Here is a 20,938-nt window from a genome sequence, read left to right as displayed (position 1 = left end):
TTTTAAAGTGGTTCATAATCTTAAAGTTTCGAAGAGTGAAGATTTCTATGGTTTATCAAGCTGTCTTCTCAAAAATATTGCTCATTCTGTAGTGCCATTACTGACCATTTGTATTAACAGGTGTATTACACAGGGTGTTTTCCCCGATGTATTAAAAGTCTCCAAAGTTGTTCCCGTTCATAAGAAAGGCTCAAAAGAGGAACCTTCCAGTTATAGACCCATCCAAATAGTGCCTGTCTTCTCCAAGGTTCTAGAAATTGTCATATATATACAGGTGTATGAATACTTGGTAAATCTTGGGGTACTATCGGAGCATCAATTTGGTTTTGTGAAGGGAAGATCCACTAATGACGCCTTTGATGCACTTATAAAATTTGTAATTGAGTCTTTTGAAAACAGGTGCTTTGCTCAGGCTGCCTTCTGTGACCTGAGCAAGGCATTTGACTGCGTGAATCATGATATTTTGCTTGAAAAATTAGCTTATTATGGAGTCAGTGGAAGGAGCCTTAGTCTTTTTAGATCGTACCTTGGCGATCGCCAGCAAGTTGTTTGTGTAGGAAATAAGAGATCCGACCTTGCTAAAGTAAAGTACGGCGTCCCCCAAGGATCAATATTGGGACCACTCCTCTTTGTATTGATGATAAACGATCTTCCTCTCACAATCAACAGCAAGACTGTGTTGTATGCTGATGACACTACTTTTCTTAATTCTCATTCAGATGCACACACTTTACATAATATGACAGCTGATACCTTGGCGGAAGCTTCCAAGTGGTTCAGAGCTAATGGCTTTAAATTGAACGAGGATAAAACTCAGCTTATGACATTTGGTCTCAGGGATTACACACACAACAATAACAATAGTTTAAAGTTTTTAGGCTTAATGTTTGATCACAGGTTGACCTGGGAACCCCACATAAATTTCGTTTCTGCTAGGTTATCTAGGGTTATCTTTTTGTTAAGGCAGTTGAAGAATCTTGTACCGGAAAAATACCTCAGAAGCTCATATTTTGCTTTTTTTCAAAGCATAATTGCATACGGAATTTTAGTATATGGAAACAGCTGCCACATCAATAAGGTCTTGCTTTTGCAGAAAAAGGCTATCAGAATATTGACAGGTGCAGGGTATCTAGATCACTGTCGACCTCTTTTCAAAAAAACAAAAATATTGACTGTCATAAATCTCTATATATTTCAAGTAATCATGCACACTAGAAAGAATCTCCATAGTTTGAATAAAAGATCCAATATTCATGCTTATGACACCAGGAAAAAAGACCACATTGATATTCCATATCAACGTCTTGTCATAAGCATGAAACACTATGACAGCATAGGCTTGAGAATGTACAATAAGTTGCCATTGGATATCAAATGTTGTGAAAATATTGTTATTTTTAAAAAATTACTTTTTGAGTGGCTGGTTTTGAGACCTTTCTATTGTTTGACAGAGTTTTTCGATTCTACTTGATGTAATTCTACTTTGTGACTTTAAACTATTGCTTTAACTTTATTATTTCGTAATTGTATTACCATGACTTTGTCAATTACCTATATTGGTTTACGACAATAAAATCTATTTATTTATTTATTTATTTATCATACTCCGAATTAGCTGACATGCATTTGATGTATGGAATGGGACACTGTAATAGTACTGAAGCAAGACGTTTGTATCAAGAGAACTTTCCTAACCGAGTATGTCCAAATTCAAGGTTTTTGCCACTGTCTGAAACATGTTCTTTGATATCCAAAGAGCACATTTATTCAGACAGAACTCGATCTACTATGACTGTTGAGTTAGAAGAACAAGTTCTTAATGAAATTTATTAACATCCAGAGAAGAGCACAAGAGAATTATCAGTGCAGTTCAATGTCAATCAATCTATTATTTGGAGGATACTAAAAGAGCAACAATTACATCCATACCACCTCCAGAAATTGCATACTCTATTGCCACGAGACTGTATTCCCCATGTTGGTATTTGCCAATGGTTTTTAGAAAAACGTTTTTGACAAGGCACACTTTACAAGAACAGCTATCGTTAACGTCCACAACCAACATATTTGAGCAGATGAGAATCCTCATGCCATCAATCCTAATCGTCCACAACATCAGTTTTCAATAAACATTTGGGCAGGAATCATAGGAGATCATCCACTTCTACTCGAGCTTCCTCCCAGGCTTAAAGGCATAATCTACTTAAACTTTTTGAGAGAGGAGCTATATTTATCTTACTTGAAGATGTACCTCTTCAGTTGCGCCAAAACATTTGGTTTATGCATGATGTAGCTCCAGCACATTTCAGTGTTGCTGTTCGTGAACACCTGAATCACATCTTTCCAAATCAATGGATAGGCCGAGGTGGGCCAGTACCATGGCCAGCTAGGTCACCAAACTTAAATCCTTTGAATTTTTATCTCTGGGGACACTTGAAAACCTTAGTATACAATACTCCGATTGATACCATTAAAGAACTCCGATTAAGGATTTTGAACGGAGTAGAAATGATAAAGCAGACTCCTGGAATATTTGAACGGGTCCGACAATCGATGAGAAGACGTCTGAACATAATATGCATTCAGAACAACGGAGGTCACTTTGAACATCATATTTAGTCTTTTGGTATAAGTTTAAAGTCATTTAGATATGTTACTTTCATATAAAAAAATAACTTTTAATAAAAAACCTAATATTTTATTTGCAATGAGCTACAACCTATAAGTTATTAGTTCTCTCCTCATAAAACAGCAAATTTTTGTGGTGTAATGTACTACATAAGAATACATTTTATTCAACTTTTATTTAAATTTAGTTTACACAGCTTACATAATTCCTTTCAGAATTAAATTCTCTACAATTTGTATTGTGAAAAATTATTTGTTTACTGGTTATTGAAGAAAGTTATTGGGCATCAAACGTAGAAGTCTGTGTTTTTCTACTTGGATTTTTTGCATATTTCAACTTTATTCTCAAAAACTACTCACACTACAGCTTCCAGACTAGTTTTATTCAATTTTTCAGATATTTTTCCATATGAATCCAGCATAAGTTTTTCAAAAACTAGTCCCCAAACAATTCAGCATCGGTGTATTTCACTAGAGGAACTGAATTCCAGGCGAAATCTTCCACCCTGTATAGCTCGCTAATAAAGCGTTGATGGATATATGTTCATAAGGACATTTTTTCTTATTTTTACCTCTACTATCACTTATTAAATTATTTTACCATAATTATGAATCACCCTGTAGATGGTCTTTCTTGGTTCTAGATTCTCTGGCTCAAGTGCAAGATACTGTTTTATTCTCAATTTATGAATTTGTCTTCAAAATTGAAAACATTGGAATATTATTGAGTAACTATTGAAATTCACTTTTCTGTTTCAGTAATTTGGATTTGATTAATGCTGTATGTATGCTTTGAAAGAACACAGGTTTGATAACAGAGATCGATTGAAATATTTTCATATAATATATCTTTCATTTATATAGATTAATTAAAAAAAAAAAAACAATCACTGGATTTGGTTCTATTTCCTAGGTCAGTAATTGAAATAGAAATTCAATGAAAAACCTATTTTTTCAATCTCATGACAAACTAAATTTTTCAAATAATGATATTTTATTAACATTTCTTTCTCTTGAATTGAACGAAGGACGTTTGCTATTTGTTCTTGTTTTGAAAATATTTAGTTTAGATTAGTGTAGAATTATTGTAGTAGTATAAAATAAATTAATACCATTTCTCACAAGTAATTGACTTGCTTGCGAGTTCTAAAGCTGCGTTTAAACCAAATTTATTAAAAAAATGTTTATTTTTCCGTCCTTATAGATTGTATTAGATTTAACGTAACTTGACAAACACATATGTTCATCATGTGTATGATAAGTTACGTTCAATCTAATGTAATCTATAAGGACGGAAAAATAAACATTTCTTTAATAACTTTGGTTTAAACGCAACCCGATTGGATTGTTTGAACATTGGTGATGGTATTTTTCAACTTCACCTACGATTGAAGATCTATTAGATCTTATTCATTTAATTATAACTCCTGATAATTATTATCACATTATCATGTTCATTTTCAAAACTTTCTTATCTGCAAAACGAATTTACTGCATTTCATTCATCCTCCATGATATTCGTTTGAAACTGTTCACTGTTCTACTTTCGTTACCTATCAATCATAAAACATAGTAATCGGGTTTTGAAGAATGTATCTTTCAGTAAAAATATTACTAAACATTACATGAAATAAATTTGACAGTAGCTTTGGTTGCTTATATCTCTTGCTTCCGATCTGCGTAATATTTTTATCAACTGAAACTTTCAAGCTACAAAAGATGAGTGCCCCTATTTCAAGAATCGATTTTTAGTTTTGTTTCTTCATAATTAATCCATTGTGATTATTAACACAGTAAGCCTGTTGTGGTGTAGATGTAACTGATCTTATTAATTTAATGTCGCCTTTTAAACAATTATTGACAAACTTTTGTTTTAACTCGTTTTATCGTTGATAATATTCTCTAAAATACCTTTCTCTAAATACCTTAATATTCTATTAAATACATTTAACATTTCGAGTAGATGTCTAACATATTTTAGATTTTTTATAGTTGTATCAATTAATCATAACTAAAATGAATTTTGAATATGAACCAGAATGGTTTTGAATTGAATCTTGTATCCTCACCATAAATTTCTGTTTAAAGTTCCATACAGAACTTTACTGGCTATTTTCAAGATTCTCTGAAAGTATGACGTTTCAGTAGCCTGAGGAAAATCCAATGTTTAATTCAGTAATTTCCAGTAGCGCGAACCAATCCAAATGATAAATTGTGTATTTTTAAAATCTGTATAATTTAGTAAGATGTCTTGGGAACAGAGTTAAGCTTCTTCATCATTTCACTCTTTTTTTGTTCGCATCTTTTCTTCATGTGCTTTCTTTTCATTCATTTGCATTTCATTTTCATTTTCCGATTCATTTGCATGTGTGTCAGTTAAGAGTGCATCTATCATTCACTATCTATCTCATGAATCGTCTCTTGCATCGTTCAGCTTATTGAAATATAATCTATTTTATAAACATTTATTTTATCCATATAATTACATAAATACGTAGTGTAAGAAAAACAGGCATAGCCCTCAGTATTTGTAACACAATTTTGAAAAATATTGTCCAATGTTATGCGAGATGATTTCAAATCAAAGGTGACATGAAATCTTTACTATACATACGAATTTAACAAGTTGAATCGATGTGATCATAAACGGTACATCTCAGATTTATAACTGAGCTTATTAATTTAATGTCGCCTTTTAAACAATTATTGACAAACTTTTGTTTTAACTCGTTTTATCGTTGATAATATTCTCTAAAATACCTTTCTCTAAATACCTTAATATTCTATTAAATACATTTAACATTTCGAGTAGATGTCTAACATATTTTAGATTTTTTATAGTTGTATCAATTAATCATAACTAAAATGAATTTTGAATATGAACCAGAATGGTTTTGAATTGAATCTTGTATCCTCACCATAAATTTCTGTTTAAAGTTCCATACAGAACTTTACTGGCTATTTTCAAGATTCTCTGAAAGTATGACGTTTCAGTAGCCTGAGGAAAATCCAATGTTTAATTCAGTAATTTCCAGTAGCGCGAACCAATCCAAATGATAAATTGTGTATTTTTAAAATCTGTTTATGTAATTTAGTAAGATGTCTTGGGAACAGAGTTAAGCTTCTTCATCATTTCACTCTTTTTTTTGTTCGCATATTTTCTTCATGTGCTTTCTTTTCATTCATTTGCATTTCATTTTCATTTGCATTTCATTTTCCGATTCATTTGCATGTGTGTCAGTTAAGAGTGCATCTATCATTCACTATCTATCTCATGAATCTTCTCTTGCATCGTTCAGCTTATTGAAATATATCTATTTTATAAACATTTATTTTATCCATATAATTACATAAATACGTAGTGTAAGAAAAACAGGCATAGCCCTCAGTATTTGTAACACAATTTTGAAAAATATTGTCCAATGTTATGCGAGATGATTTCAAATCAAAGGTGACATGAAATCTTTACTATACATACGAATTTAACAAGTTGAATCGATGTGATCATAAACGGTACATCTCAGATTTATAACTGAGCTTATGTTGAAAACATGCAGCTTGCGAAAATCTCATATTTGCCATCACAGTCATTTGAGCATGAGAATTGTGCTATTTGGATATTCTCAACATATTAACATCATAGCTCAGTTCTATAATTTGTCACATCCACTCATTTCAAAGTCAACGTTGATTTTTGTAGACATAATTTAATATTATCATAGCTATTAGATTATTACATAATACTATCTCACAATACTTTTTTAATTCCTTAGTTAACTAGCATCTAAAACCTATTGTTCATCCTTGAAATTAATACAGTAATCTTGATATTAATTAAATAAATTGCTGTCCCTTTCTTGTATCGCAACTTGATCCATCGATACTAACGTCATTCATTTCATCAATAAACTCATTTGTTTCAATAATATTACTAACATTTTTGGCATTTATCAAAGTAAATCTCATCCAGTTTTCTCATATCATTTTACCACTCATTCTTCTTTCAAACATTCAAATTTCTCAATTTTAACTATTTTCGGGAAAAAATTCTTTGGTCAACAAAATTGATTTGGCTTTCAATCGTTTTATAAGCCAAATTTCCCATATTTCTGTTTTGTTGAAAACTGCAGCTTTTGTTCAAACAACCAACTTCAAAGTTTAGCTTTTTATTTATATTAGAGTGATTCTTAGTCAATAGTCAATGATCTTGAAATTTTATATTTTATTCTGAGAAGATCAACAAACTATCTGAATACAATGTAAATTATGAATTGATTCGATAGTACCAATATCAATTATTTTGCAACAGTTTGGATCTTCATACAACTCTAGTGATATGTTTATTCAAAATAGGTATTTTACTCATTAGGAAAACTCCTTATCACAAGTAAATGAATTTGAGATTCTAGCAAAATAAGTTCTCTTCATCAAGAATGAAATGAGCCAGTTCTGATAACAATAATAAAACATCAATGAAGGAATTACAAACCTTTTTTTTAGAAATATTGTTTCTGTTTCTATTGATGTGACTTTTATTATTTACTACATCAATGCTATATAGCCTTCAGTTTGTCACTGTCTTCAAATGGACGATTTTAGCTACAATTTCAGCTACAATAGCCTACAGTTTGTCATAGTCTTCAAATTGACTATTGTAGCTACAATTTCAGCTACAATAGCCTACAGTTTGTCATAGTCTTCAAATGGACTATTGTAGCTACAATTTCAGCTAAAATAGCCTACAGTTTGTCATAGTTCCGGTTGCACAACAGCCGGTTAAATTTTAACCGTGATTAATTCCACGAGAACCAATCAGAGAAGCCGTCTTTTCAAAAACGCCTTCTCTGAAAGGTTCTCATAAAATTAATCACGGTTAAAATTTAACCGGCTGTTGTGCAACCGGGCCATAGTCTTCAAATGGACTATTGTAGCTACAATTCCAGCTACAATAGCCTACAGTTTGCCATTGTCTTCAAATGGACAATTGTAGCTACAATTTCAGCTACAATAGCCTACAGTTTGTCATAGTCTCCAAATGGACCATTGTAGCTACAATTGCAGCTACAATAGCCTACAGTTAGTCATCGTCTTCAAATGGACAATTTTATTGTAGCTACTATTAATTGTCCAACTGAAGACAATGATAAACTGTAGGCTACATAGACATGATGAAAGTCACATCAATTTAAACAAACAATATTTCTAAACTCACATTATTCAACAATAAAACAAACTACAATACATCTGTAGTCTGCAAACATTTACATAGTATTGTGAAGGAACGTCAAGCATTGTTCAATATCTTGATTAGTTTCAATAATTTATTTCTTCAATATGTGAATATTTCCTATTTTAGTGATAATAATGTGAAATATTTTTTCTATATTTGGTTTTGAAGCATCTAAATTAAAAAAAACTATTTTGTGTAATTTAGGACTGAAAATTTCGTGAAGTGAACAACTATTTCGGACTATGTGTAACCTTATCTAAATTTGGGAGAGAAATAGCACAAGGTTACCTTATTTTTTCTCTCCCTATCATTTTGATGATGTACTTATTGTAAGAATCGATAAGAATAAGAATCATATTGTTATTTATTACATTGTATTAAAATGTTTTTCAAAATATTATATGTTCAATTTGAAATACTCGTTTAATAGTTAGATGAGAAGATTACCTTTAGATTGAAAACTGGGCTCAAAAATTTGTTAAAGAAGCATATAACTCATTTGAATATTTTCATTCCATCTGAATAAGGTTGACCTTATTTTTTCAATCATTCTAATCTTGAGTGCTATTGTAAAAATAAATGAATAAATTTGGTTGAATCACTTGATATTGATGACAATTTCTTTTTAGACAAACTTGTAGGAATGGTTTCTAGCTTAGTGTAGTTGTAATGCAAATTTGAATGTTATTTGCTGATTGTTGAGTGATTGTGTGTGTAGGAGGTGTACCGTCGGGGGCGGGCAACACGACCAACCACAATCACAGCTCCGGGGGCGGTGGAGGCGGCGGAGGCGGTGGCGGGGGTGGCAACGTGAGCGGCAGCAACTTCAAGCGACAGAACACCGTTGACTCGGCCACCATCAAGGAGAACACGGCGAGGCTCAACTCCAGACCTACCAAAAACGCTGCCAACCTTCCTGTGCTCGACTCCAGTATGTTCTAAATAAAAACATCTATCTATCTTAAGTTAGGTTAGGTTACGTTTTGTTCAATGCACAAAATGGAATACATGTCTATTACTAATTCAAAAATTATCAAAGTTTTATATTTGTTTGCTTTTTAAATGTGAATTTGTGTTTAGAAATAAGTTTTTCCTACAGTTACCTTGGAAAGTGGCCATTCCTGCACTGATTACAGAACGCAAAGAATCACTTTTCCGCTCTAGTGCTGGACATTTTTTTTCTGCACTCCAGATTTGCAATATGGCAACACAAAATAGTTGGTGGGTTATATGGAGGATTAGTGCACGAAAACAAAAATGAAGTTGGTAACAATGACTGTGGTATAGTGAGAGGTGCACGTTATAATAATATCAAGGACACCGAGTTCGAGGACAGCCACCACCCACACAGCACACAGCCCCGCCATTCAAACACTACTACATTATTCAATTTTATTTATTAATAAAATTACACCGAAAAACATTAATTTGATGCATTTCAGGCAATTTTACCCATAATTACCCACTTTTCATATTCAATGGTAACTAGGAAAAATTTAATGTGAAATTCGTGCGCAAAGTTCCTCTGCTGCACTCAAGAAGCCATTCCGCCCACGTTTCTTTCGGTGCAGCAAACTGTCACTTTGCGCACTAGTTGCACAAATAACTATTCTTGATTTTAAACTTTATAAAACCTTGAAATAAAAACTCAGAAAGTCGAAGTGCAAATTTTTAGTGAGAAAGAAAACATGAAGAACCCAATACATCTGTGGCTTGGTGCAAAAACTAACAATGTCAATTTTTTTCAAAAATGAGTTTAATACACTAATACATCACTAATATCGATTATTTTCAGTTCCAGAAGTGTCAATTTCCTATCTAAAACAATAAAAATTTATAACAATTATACTACCAATGTCATGATTTAGTTATTCCACTCTGAGTGCGAAAACTACCAATGAAGACATATGTTTTTCGATTGTCATTCACACTCCGTGCCAGAACTACCAATGTCGACTTCTGCACTTCTCTAGCACTCGCATTTCCGTATCGAAATGCCGTAGTTCGAGAATACAAGGTGAACTTTCAAGCTGATTTGTGAGAAAGTTGATATCTTGACGTAGTTAGTTCTTGTACCAAGCTACCAAACCTATAAACTTGAGTGTTGATAGGAAATGACATTGGGTAATACGGCGAGGCAGAACAACCAAAAGGATCTCTCTGCCGATAAAATCCATATGAATAAATAAATTCAAAAATGAAAAAAAATGTTGGAAAATGATTATTGTGAACTTCAATACTAAGATTGATCTTGCATCAAACGGTGACTGATTTGATTCAGAATTATGGTGCTTGAACACTTGCGCCTTACACTGGCGAAGAGATTAATTTGATTGTGCATTATATAGGTTGACTCATACCAAAGAGTAACAATAGCATAAGTATAGATATCCCACGGTATAGGGCGTTTATGTCGCAACTTTTACTGTTATCTCAAGCCTAGTCCACGTAGTTCTCTCCCGTGAAGCTTTATGACGTTGGTAGTCACTCATATTGTGCCGTTCATACACTCTTACCCGGTCAAAACAGTAAAAATCGACAGTAATCGGTTTGAGATAACAGTAAAAGTTACGACATAAAAGCCCTATACCATGGGATATCTACTTACGCTATTGTTTCTCTATGCTCATACCAACTAACTCATTCTACTGTTTCAAACAGTATAAAAGAATTTTCTTTTTTCTTGATATTGTAATGTAAAATTATAAAATCTAATTATGTTATTAATATTACGATGTATATTAGTATCTTATGCTATCCAACATTCTAGAGATACACCATCCCTCATCACAAGCTTTGCTTAAAGAGGGATGCAACAATATTATTTAGAATATGATATTTTATGTAAATATTCATTATTTTATAAAGAATTTGTATTTTATGTTTGTAAGTATGAATTGTATATTAATTTATTGTATTTTATGTTTGTAAGTATGAGTTGTATATTAATTTTTTGTTGACATTAATAAATTGAATTGAAAAATTGAACTGTTTAATATGGAAAAATTGGTTTTCATGTTTCCAGAGAGCTTATGTTTTGATTAAAGAGTTTCCAGCATATCAAGTATTTTTGTGTCGTTGATGAATGTTTTTGTGTGATTAACAGACGTGCAGAGTCCTGGCAAACCGAGGGGCAAATCGAACACAATGCAGGGTCGTAACCTGATCCCGGGAGGGTCAGTAGGGCGCCGAAGTACGATCAGCTATGAAGCGAAAGCATCATCCAATGAAAAGACCAACAACACGGGCGAAACACCTGGGTAAGTAGGCCTACCAGCTAATCTGTCTAGTCTCACTCTATCCTACCAAACTCTAGCGCATTCGCATCTATCAACTTGCCAACACAGCAATCAATCATTCCGAACAAGTAGAATCAAGTGATGTATAATGGCTTCCAAGAATTTTTTAACACTCAAGTCTAGCGTAGATGGTTTAGGCTGTAGTTATAATCTATAATCTCCACATTATAATCTATTAACTTGCTAACACAGCAATCAATTATTTCCGAAAAATCAAATCAAGTGATAATTCTGGCTTTATTTAACACTCAAATCTAGCGTAGATGGTTTAGGCTGTCCTTGATCGGCTATAGTGAAGTCCACGTTATAATGACAGTGAATTAGATTAGAATTCTTCATTTCTGTATGTTACAATATTATATTCTGACTCATACACTAATTTACATCAAATTACAGTATTGCTAATAAATTATCCAACAAATTTTACAAAGTATGAAACATTAATAATTGAGAATAAAGATTGAATGCAATTTGAATAACGATAATTAATATTGTGATGTAACTGCATAATTCGGCGGTGTTTCAACAAATATTGTCGACTCTCTGAAAAAGATAAGAGAACAGTGTTGCTGATTCTCTGCCTTGCCACTGTCTTGTATAGAGGATAGCTGATATCGATATATCTGATGTAATATTAACTTTTCATCCTTGTTTAAAATAATCAATAATTATACTATATTCGTCAAGAAAATTATTGTTTTCAATGATTAATTTATAAATTTTCATAAATGAGATCAAATATTTTGTTAATTGAATTTATTATTTAGATTTTTTTGTGTAGTTGAGATGTTGATATTGTGGTAATTATTCGTATTGAAAGAAAAAGACTATGAAATTGTCAAAAACCACAGATTTATTGATACTTAGGAAGACCGGTTTCGGTTATTACACCAACAAAGAGTTCATCAGAGATTGACAATGGTGTAATAACCGAAACCGGTCTTTCTAAGTATCAATAAATCTGTGGTTTTTGAAAATTTCTTAGTCTTTTTCATTCAATATGAATAATTACCACAATATAAACTAACTTCTCAACTACACAAAAATCTAAATAATAAATTCAATTAACAAAATATTTTCTTAGTCTTTTTCATTAAATATTATTTAGATAGTTGATAAAGGATCTGGCAACGTTGTGGACTAACGAAATCAAGTGCTATTTGTTTTGTCGAATGATAGACAAGGATAGCAACACCAATGTTGATCGAATACTGCCATTATAACGTGGACCTCACTTAAGCTTAGATGATTCATGCTGTCTTCAATCGGCTAATACCTTAATTGCTTCACAACTCACTTGAAATGTTGTATTATAAAGTTATAATTCTTTCACAGCCATTCCAACAGAGAGCAATTTAATTCTTTTAAAGCCTTGGGCCCGGTTGCTCAAAAGCCTTGTAGAATTCCAATATGATTGAATGTCACGACAACTAATCAAAGAAGGTTTTTTTAAGGCTTCTTTGGTTCTCGTGGTATTTAATCATGATTAAAATTCAACAAACTTTTGTGCAACTGAGAACTAGTGTACCATTGTAAATGGTAGTAATTTTTATTTGAAATTCCACATTATTACTTGATATCAATACTGTAGTTTGGATCTTTTTCTTATCATATCTTACAGATAACATCACTTGTGTATGTAAACTTATTGTAATATAAAATAAAATTTTAGATAAATATTTAGAATTGATATTGTAAACAAAATATTTTAAAATAATTGGTAAGATATTTCAATTTGAATGACATCAATGAATTTATTAATCTCTTTTCATTCTCTGTTCATGAATACTGAATTAATCATGGCAAAAGAATATCCTCATCCTTTAGTGTTTACAGGATGCTCTGAAAAAGGTGCTCATAAGTCAGGGCGTGATTCCTCACATCAAAAGAAGAAAAAAGTTCTAATTAACATAGGTCCAAAAATGCTTAGTTACCAAGTTATACAGAATGAAAGATTTCGTCTGAATTTCAGTTCCCCTGCTGAAACGAACCCCAAGCGGATTTGTTGGCTGTTAACCAAGATGTACTTTTTATCGTACTTTATGTAAAATGAACAGAAGAATTGAATAAAACCGTTTCCAGACCTGTAGCTACAATAATTTTTAAGATATGCGACGAAATAAGCGAAACTTGGTCCCGAAAAACAAGTTCCTTCAAGGTTTGAAGCAGATTTAATATGTTAAATGTATTTTTTTACAGAACTTGTAGAAAATTTATTTCAAAGAGAAAGATCTAAAATAAGTCTATAATAGACAAACGGAACCCTTAAAAAATAATCCTCAATTACATACAAATCACATGAGAAGAGAGCTTAATAGATTTTGTATATTTTTCATGCGTTTTGTATGTAATTAAGGATTATTTTTTTAAAGGTTGCGTTTGTCTATTATAGACGTATTCTACATCTTTCTCTTCGAAATTGAATTTTCTACAGGTTCTGTAAAAAATATGTTGTGTTTATTGTACAGTGTTTATTTTCGGGACCAAGTTTCGCTTATTCCATCACATATCTTGAAAATTACTGTAGCTATAGGTCTGTATACGGTTTTATTCAATTCTTCAGTTCATTTTACATAAAGTTCGCTAAATTGTACATCTTAATTAACAGCCAATAAATACCCGTAGGGCTTCGTTTCAGCAGGGGAACTGAAATTCAGACGAAATCTTTCACTCTGTATAACTTGGTAACTGAGCATTTTCGGACCTATGTTAATTAGTACTTTTTTCTTCTTTCGATGTGAGGATTCACACCCTGACTTATGGGCACCTTTTTTCAGAACACTCCGTAAAGTGTGAGCAGCCTCTCGTATATTGTGTACGCCCTGGCCCTGAAAAACATTTGTAGCAGCGGCTGTTAGTAGTACCCTTCTAAAACCCTCAAAAAATGAGGAAAAGTGTGTCCTTTTTTGTAAGATAGTTGTCTACCTGGTTTCAATATCAGTTTGTTGATCCTTGCTTTGAAGCTAATTTATCACCTATATGCTACTAACATAATATAAAATCCTATAGTATGCTCAGCAATGTATATAGAAAGAGATTTGAGACCCAACTTTCTTTTGGACTTTTATGAAAACTCGGGAGAGAAGTAGCTCACTACCTCCGTAAACAAAGCCGTGGTGCATTCGTGTGACGTCAGCACAGGTAGGGCTCCTACACCAATAAAAATTCGTTGATTTCAGCTGATCCATATCAGCTAGTGTTTTTATTGGTACAGGAGCCCTACCTGTGCTGACGTGACACGAATGCACTTTGGCTTTGTTTACGGAGGTAGTGAGTAGCTCCCTTAACTTTATTTGATCTCTCCCAATCATTTCGATTTATGATAATCGATATTTACTAAAAAAGAGTAATTTTTATAATACCGTACCGTTATTCTCAACAAAAAGATTCACTTTAAGAACCCTTGAAAACTAAATTAGTCTTTTAAATAGATTATCCTATCTAACAAAATATAACCCACGTACGTCTAAAGTCTATCCACTTGAAAATATTTTAAATGAGTAAAAATCATAGTTTTCCCAATTTGGGCATGAAGTTACTCAATGTTAGTATAAATCAAAGTTTATTTCATACTAGAACATGTCATTAACTGAACCATCGTTTCTAATTCAACCAAATATTTTAAAGTTTTCGGTTTGCATATTGAAAAAATCAGAACCTCTTTTTGATGAGCGTTTCTTAGCTGTCATGTAGAGAAGACCGCTGTAGTTTAATATTTTAACGTTTTCGGTTTGCATATTGGAAATATCAGAACCTCTTTTTGATGAGCGTCTCTTAGCTGCCATGTAGAGAAGACCGCTGTATTTTACGAAATATATATACAGCTATAATGAAGACCAAAGATCGCTGTGTTTGTGATCCTGTGACAGTAAAGGATAGTGAATGGCTTAGTGACATTATAAAGCGGCCTGCACACAGGGACATTAGTAGTAGCGTCAACTAAGCGTCCACCAGCTGTTGCGGGAACACGGATTCGGAAAATCCATGCACATTTGAGCTCTATACATTTTTAATTCCGCGTTTCCATAGCAGCTAATAGTCGCCACTAATGTATCTTTCGCGCCACGAACACGCTAATTTCTCTTTTCATCAGCTGATGCTATACTTATTATATCTGTACCATACAAATACTTATATGATAAGTATAATATCAGCTGATTAAAAATTAAATGTGCTTGTTCGTGGCGCATAAGTCTGTACGTACCCAAAGATGGAGTTTCGTTTGTGCGTATCCGCGTTCGGATGCGTATGCGATTGATCAAAATAGCACCTATCCAAAACAATGAATCGTGTCTATTAAACTCATTAAGTTTTTATCGTATTCAGTGTTAGAATTACTGTATTAAATGGAACTTATGATTCAAATAAACTACGTACGATATCAACTAAATAAAAATTATACAAATAAGTACGGTCAATTTTTTTTGGAAATTTGCTTTTTTAATACTAATCTCATACGCAGCCGGTCGCGGATACGCACCATAGAAAACCCACCTTAAGGTGCGTACGCATTTCAAATCAGTTTAGAACAAAATGCACCACATCAACCAATCATCCCATCAGATATGAATAGTAATTAAACAGAGACAATCATCACTGATGATTAACAAGGTCTATAAAAACCAGGTGAAGACACCCGTGTTCCTTATGGAGCGGCCTTTTTGTGCCTATTTCATGGCGCTACATTTGAAAATCCAATCTAATTCAACTCACTTCTAACAAAATCATGCATTTTGCATTTCAAAAACAATACTCTGGTTCAGAAAAAATGTAAATTTAGGTTTTCAATTTTTTAATGAAATTTCAATAATTTATTTATTATTAAAAATTGTTATTATTCTTGTAACCTTAGGATTATGATTCATGGGGCAATGGGACAAGACAGAAATATGGGAGGCCAAAAAGAGTTTGAAGTTCCCAATCAATTCAGTAAAAATCACTAAAAGTCAACAATTCAGTTTTTAGTATTTTGCTACATACTACAATTCTGTTGGAAGAATTATTTTTACAATTCCAATTACTAATAACACATCATGTTATGTTCAATCTAAAATGATAAGAGCTAAAAATTAATGAACTAGAACCCCACAAAATGACGATTTTGCAATGCATCACGGGATTGTGTTAGACCTGTATTTATAGACCTTGATGATTAAACAGAGACAGAGATTTCACTTATGATCAGCTGATTCCATGCTTATTATATATGTAATTGTACAGATACAGATATAATATTTATAGTATCAGCTGATGGAAAGAGAATTTCGTGGCGCGTAAGTCTGTACGCACCTTTAAGCACCCTGCACAAAGATACATACTGCTATGGGAACTTCTACAACTACGACTACTAGCTGCTATGGGAACGCGGAATTGAAAATAAATACGGAACTCAAATGTACATGCATTTCCAAATCCGTGTTCCCGCAACAGCTTGTGGATGCTTAGTTGATGCTACTATTGTCGCTGTGTGCAGGCTGTTTATAATGTCACGAAACCATACACTATCCTTTACTGTCACAGGGTCACAAATACAAGGATCTTTGGTCTTCATAGCAGTATATATTTCGCAATATATACAGGGTGTCCCACGAAAGGTGTAACAGCCGAAGACCATGGATTCTACATTGATTTTGCAACAAAAAATGACCAGTAAAATTTTCTTATATCGACCTAGTTTTCGAGATATTTCGATTTTTCTATATTTTTTGAAAAAAACGTCAATAACTAGAAAACTATCAGTCAAAATCTAATTCCAAGGATATGTTTGAAAAGGGGAAGAAATTTCCAATATGATTCATATAATTTGTTCCTTTGTTTGACCTTTTTGAACTTTTTATGAGTGTTGAAACTGTTTGAAATTTGGCTTTGAACTCGACAAATGTACTTTTTCAACTTTGAACACTCATAAAAAGTGTAGAAACGTTAAACAAAGGAACAAATTATATGAATCTTATTTGGAAATTTCTTCCTCTTTCCAACCATGTCCTTTGCATTATATTTTGACTGATAGTTTTCTAGTTATTATCGTTTTTGAAAAATATCGAAAAATCGATATATCTCGTAAACTAAGGTCGATATAAGAAAATTTTAGTGGTCATTTTGTGTTGAAAATTAAATGTAGAATCCATGGTCTTCGACTGTTACACCTTATATTCACGCATTATATTTCGACTGATAGTTTTCTAGTTAACGTTTTTCAAAAATATTGAAAAATCTATATATTTCGAAAACTAAGGTTACTAGACATTTTTTGTTGCAAATTCAATGTAGAATCCATGGTCTTCGACTGTTACACCTTTCGTGGGACAGCCCTGTATATATCTCTTCATGTGGCTTGGCCCCATTAGGACTTGTTAGGCTTGGGCAACTTTGAAGACATTGTGAATAGTTTACTGTTGTAATGAGATGACGAGGTAAGCGTTGACGTTGACAGTGGCGGCGTGGAAGTGGTGGGTGGAGGCGGGGGCGGGGGCCGCCTGGGCAAAGGCCACATCAAGTCGGCGTCCATTTCGACGTCGAGCCGGCCGGCGGCGGCCGCCATAGATCATGACTCCACCCTGTCCGACCCTCTCCGTCAAAGGTTAGCCAACCCTCTCTGTCTGAGCCCGCGCACACTACTCTACGCGCTCGCTTAGTTGCTAGTCTAGTTGCGGTGCTGGCAAACATATAGTGCAGCTTCAGCCCTGGTTGCACAAATGTATTTTCAATTATTGAATTAAAATTTTAATCTTGTTTAATTCCACGAGAACCAACCATAGAAGGAATAATCATTATTAAACGAAATTCCCAATTAAATTTGCAAGTTTTACAATTTTTTTACAAAACTTGCAAACTTTGTATGGCTTAGCAATAATATTCTAGGTCGATAATGCAATGCATTTTTGTAAATTGATATTTATTTCTATAGCCTAAATTCAACTATCTATGTATTCTTGTGCATGTATATGACAATAAAGAATCATTGAATTGAAATGCTGTAAATCACCCCGAAGACGTCTGCTGCTGTAAATATTGACAACAGGGTAAACAGCTAGATGGAAATTTGATGAACGCCATACAAAAATAATTTATCATACCAGGGCGCATCGAATCTTCATCTAGCTGTTTACCCTGTTGTCAATATTTACAGCAGCAGAAGCCTTCGAGGTGATTTACAGCATTTAATTGGGATTTTCGTTTAATAATAGTTATTCATTGATTAGCATTTGAACAAATGCAACTTCCAATTTATTTCCATCTGTAGCAATCAAAGAAGGCTTTTCGGAAAAAGCATCTCTGATTAATTCTCATGAGATTAATCATGGTTAAAATTTAACCGGCCTTTGTGCAACCGGCACTGATTATGTTGCATTTAATTAGATGATTGCGCTCACTATCTGCGTTTCCATTTGAGTAAATGCATTACATTCAACACTCTGGTAGATTTAGTTGCACAAACGCCTGTTAAATTTCAACCGTGATTAAATATATCTAGAACTAATTAGTGGAGCCTTTTTTTCGAAAAAAAACTTATATGGTTTTCGTGGATTTTATCACGGTTAAAATTTAACAAACTTTTGTGCTACCGGGCCCATGAGTGTTGTATTTGATTAGATGGTGGCAGCGAATAGTGGGGTACTGTGTGAACCACACCATTCAACACTTGGTTAGCTTCAAGCTGAGGAGTGTTACACCTAGTCAGTCCCGGTTTCACAAAAGCCTGTTTCAAATTTGCTTGAATGTCACGAGAATTAAACAGAGAAGCCTTCTTTAATAAGGCTGTGCAACAGGCTTAAAAAACTTTCTACTGGTGATATTTTTGAAAGTTTTTCGATTAGTATACTATCAAGTTATCAAAATGAAAAGTTTTTTGCCCGATTATTACTTTTTGAGTTATGAGCGCCTAAAGTTGAAATTTTTGAGACAGGTCATTGACCGAGCGAAGTGAGGTCTAAGATTCAAGTCGACGGTTTGGCATTTCTCTTAATTTTTGAATGTTTATATGTTGCGCATTTACGGCGAAACGCGGTAATAGATTTGCATGAAATTTGACAGGTATGTTCCTTGTTTAATTGCGCGTCGACGTATATACAAGGTTTTTGGAAATTTTGCATTTCAAGGATATTATAAAAGGAGAAAGGAGCCTCCTTCATGCGCCAATATTACCGTAAAAATCAGACTATAGAATTATTTATCATAAATCAGCTGACAAGTGCTTACACAGATGTGTGAAGAAGCCAGTCTATTGCTGTATTTCCATAAGGTCTATAGTTTCAATCAGGTACTTGTGGATGAGAATACTGCGTGAGGTCTACTGTTCACAGAACTACTAGTTTAAAATTCGGTAAGAGATAATTCAGCTTGAGTTGAGTTATTCTTGGTCATTTTTCAATAACGTTCTCAAAAATTGTTTTTTATTCAATTATACCATGGAGAATTTATCCTCAAAATTTCATGAACTTATCTCTTACCGAATTTGAAATGATCCGTCCCAAAAATTTAAACTTCAGGCGCTCATATCTCAAAAAGTAATGATAGAGAAACATTTTTTCTGAGGAAACATTTTTATTTTGATAACTTGATAGTATACAAACATCACCAGTAATAAGTTTTTTAACCTGTTGCCCTGCCTTAAAAAAGCCTTCTCAGCTTGGTTCCAGTTACTATCCAATAATGATAAAACTTAACAGGGTTTTGTGCAACCGGGCCTTGATCACTTGGTGCATTGAATTAGATGGTGGCAGCGAATAGTGGATCTCTATGTACGCCACAATTTCAATTCATGCTATTCATTCAACACTCGCAAACTTAGCTACCTTCGCTGCAGCAACCTTATTCAGCTTGAACAATTACTTCATGTCATTCAACAACTATTACTCTACTTCGAAATCCTTATCAAAACTTGTAAACCGTATCCAGGATCAGTATTCAATTAATATATGTCGTATTTTCTCATAAATTCTTAAGGCTCTATTCAAAGTATATATTTACACCGATATGCAAGAATCCATCGTAAGCCTATTTAGTTGAGCACTGTAGGCGCTTTATTTATTTATTTATTTATTTATTTATTCGTGGACAGAATCACAAATCATATAAATATGACTAGGAAGGAACAACAGGCTTGGCTCAAATCTATTCCATTCCCAAAAATGAGCCTCATGTATTAGTTACACGTATCCATTTGCAAGTAGAATTCTTATACGAGATTGGATGTATTACAATCCACTTCTCTCAAAAGTTTTCAACAGAAAAAAGTCAATTTCAAAACAAAGTTAATGAAATTTCTCGACTTGCAAGTTGGATTTGCAGTCAACCTTTTTTGAAAATAGATAAATTCCAAATTTTAATTTCAAAACTTTGGATTTCAAAAAGTGGACGCCGAGAAATAAGCATATGTAGTGCACTGAAAAGGCGCCTCATGTACTATTCACACGTGTTTAATTGGAGGTAGAATTTCAATTCAAGATTCTTGATGACAATAAATTTGTTCAAATTTCGTACTGATTCGTTTCCCATCCAACAATATATTCCATGACGATTCATTGAGTCATATTATTGCTTGTTGAAGTTAATAATATTTAATTAGTTCAATTTTTAGTCTTCTCAATCTGATACCGTAATACAGGTATAATGAAATTGTATGTTGTACTGCTTTTCACATTAATAAAAAATACAATAGCTTCGTAGCAGCCAATGCTATACTGCTCTCTTACAGCTAGAAACCCAACTCAGAAAATATTTAATAGTAGCCACTCCGTTTTGCAACCCGAAAAATAAGCTTTTCAAGAATCGGCTGTTG

The 20,938-nt window shown here is 33.1% G+C and overlaps 1 protein-coding gene across 19 annotated transcripts in view; it reads left to right on the top strand.

The window, feature by feature from the left end:
* LOC111043296 (serine/threonine-protein kinase MARK2) overlaps window positions 1-20,938 on the top strand; it is a 284,820-nt gene that overhangs the window by 235,425 nt on the left and 28,457 nt on the right. For 14 of the 19 annotated variants that reach the window (XM_039424818.1, XM_039424806.1, XM_039424805.1 and 11 more), the window contains 3 exons: window positions 8,577-8,789; window positions 10,965-11,118; window positions 17,591-17,737. In XM_039424818.1, the coding sequence (XP_039280752.1) occupies window positions 8,577-8,789; window positions 10,965-11,118; window positions 17,591-17,737 (514 nt within the window). The remainder of the gene's footprint in view (window positions 1-8,576; window positions 8,790-10,964; window positions 11,119-17,590; window positions 17,738-20,938) is intronic. The other 5 variants (XM_039424814.1, XM_039424812.1, XM_039424811.1 and 2 more) reach the window with 1 other exon arrangement.

This window comes from Nilaparvata lugens, chromosome 3, assembly GCF_014356525.2.
Source record: "Nilaparvata lugens isolate BPH chromosome 3, ASM1435652v1, whole genome shotgun sequence".
In the NCBI taxonomy this organism is placed as follows: domain Eukaryota; kingdom Metazoa; phylum Arthropoda; class Insecta; order Hemiptera; family Delphacidae; genus Nilaparvata; species Nilaparvata lugens.
The sequence above is the reverse complement of the archived record's forward strand: the minus strand, read 5'-3'. Positions and strand labels throughout refer to the sequence as shown.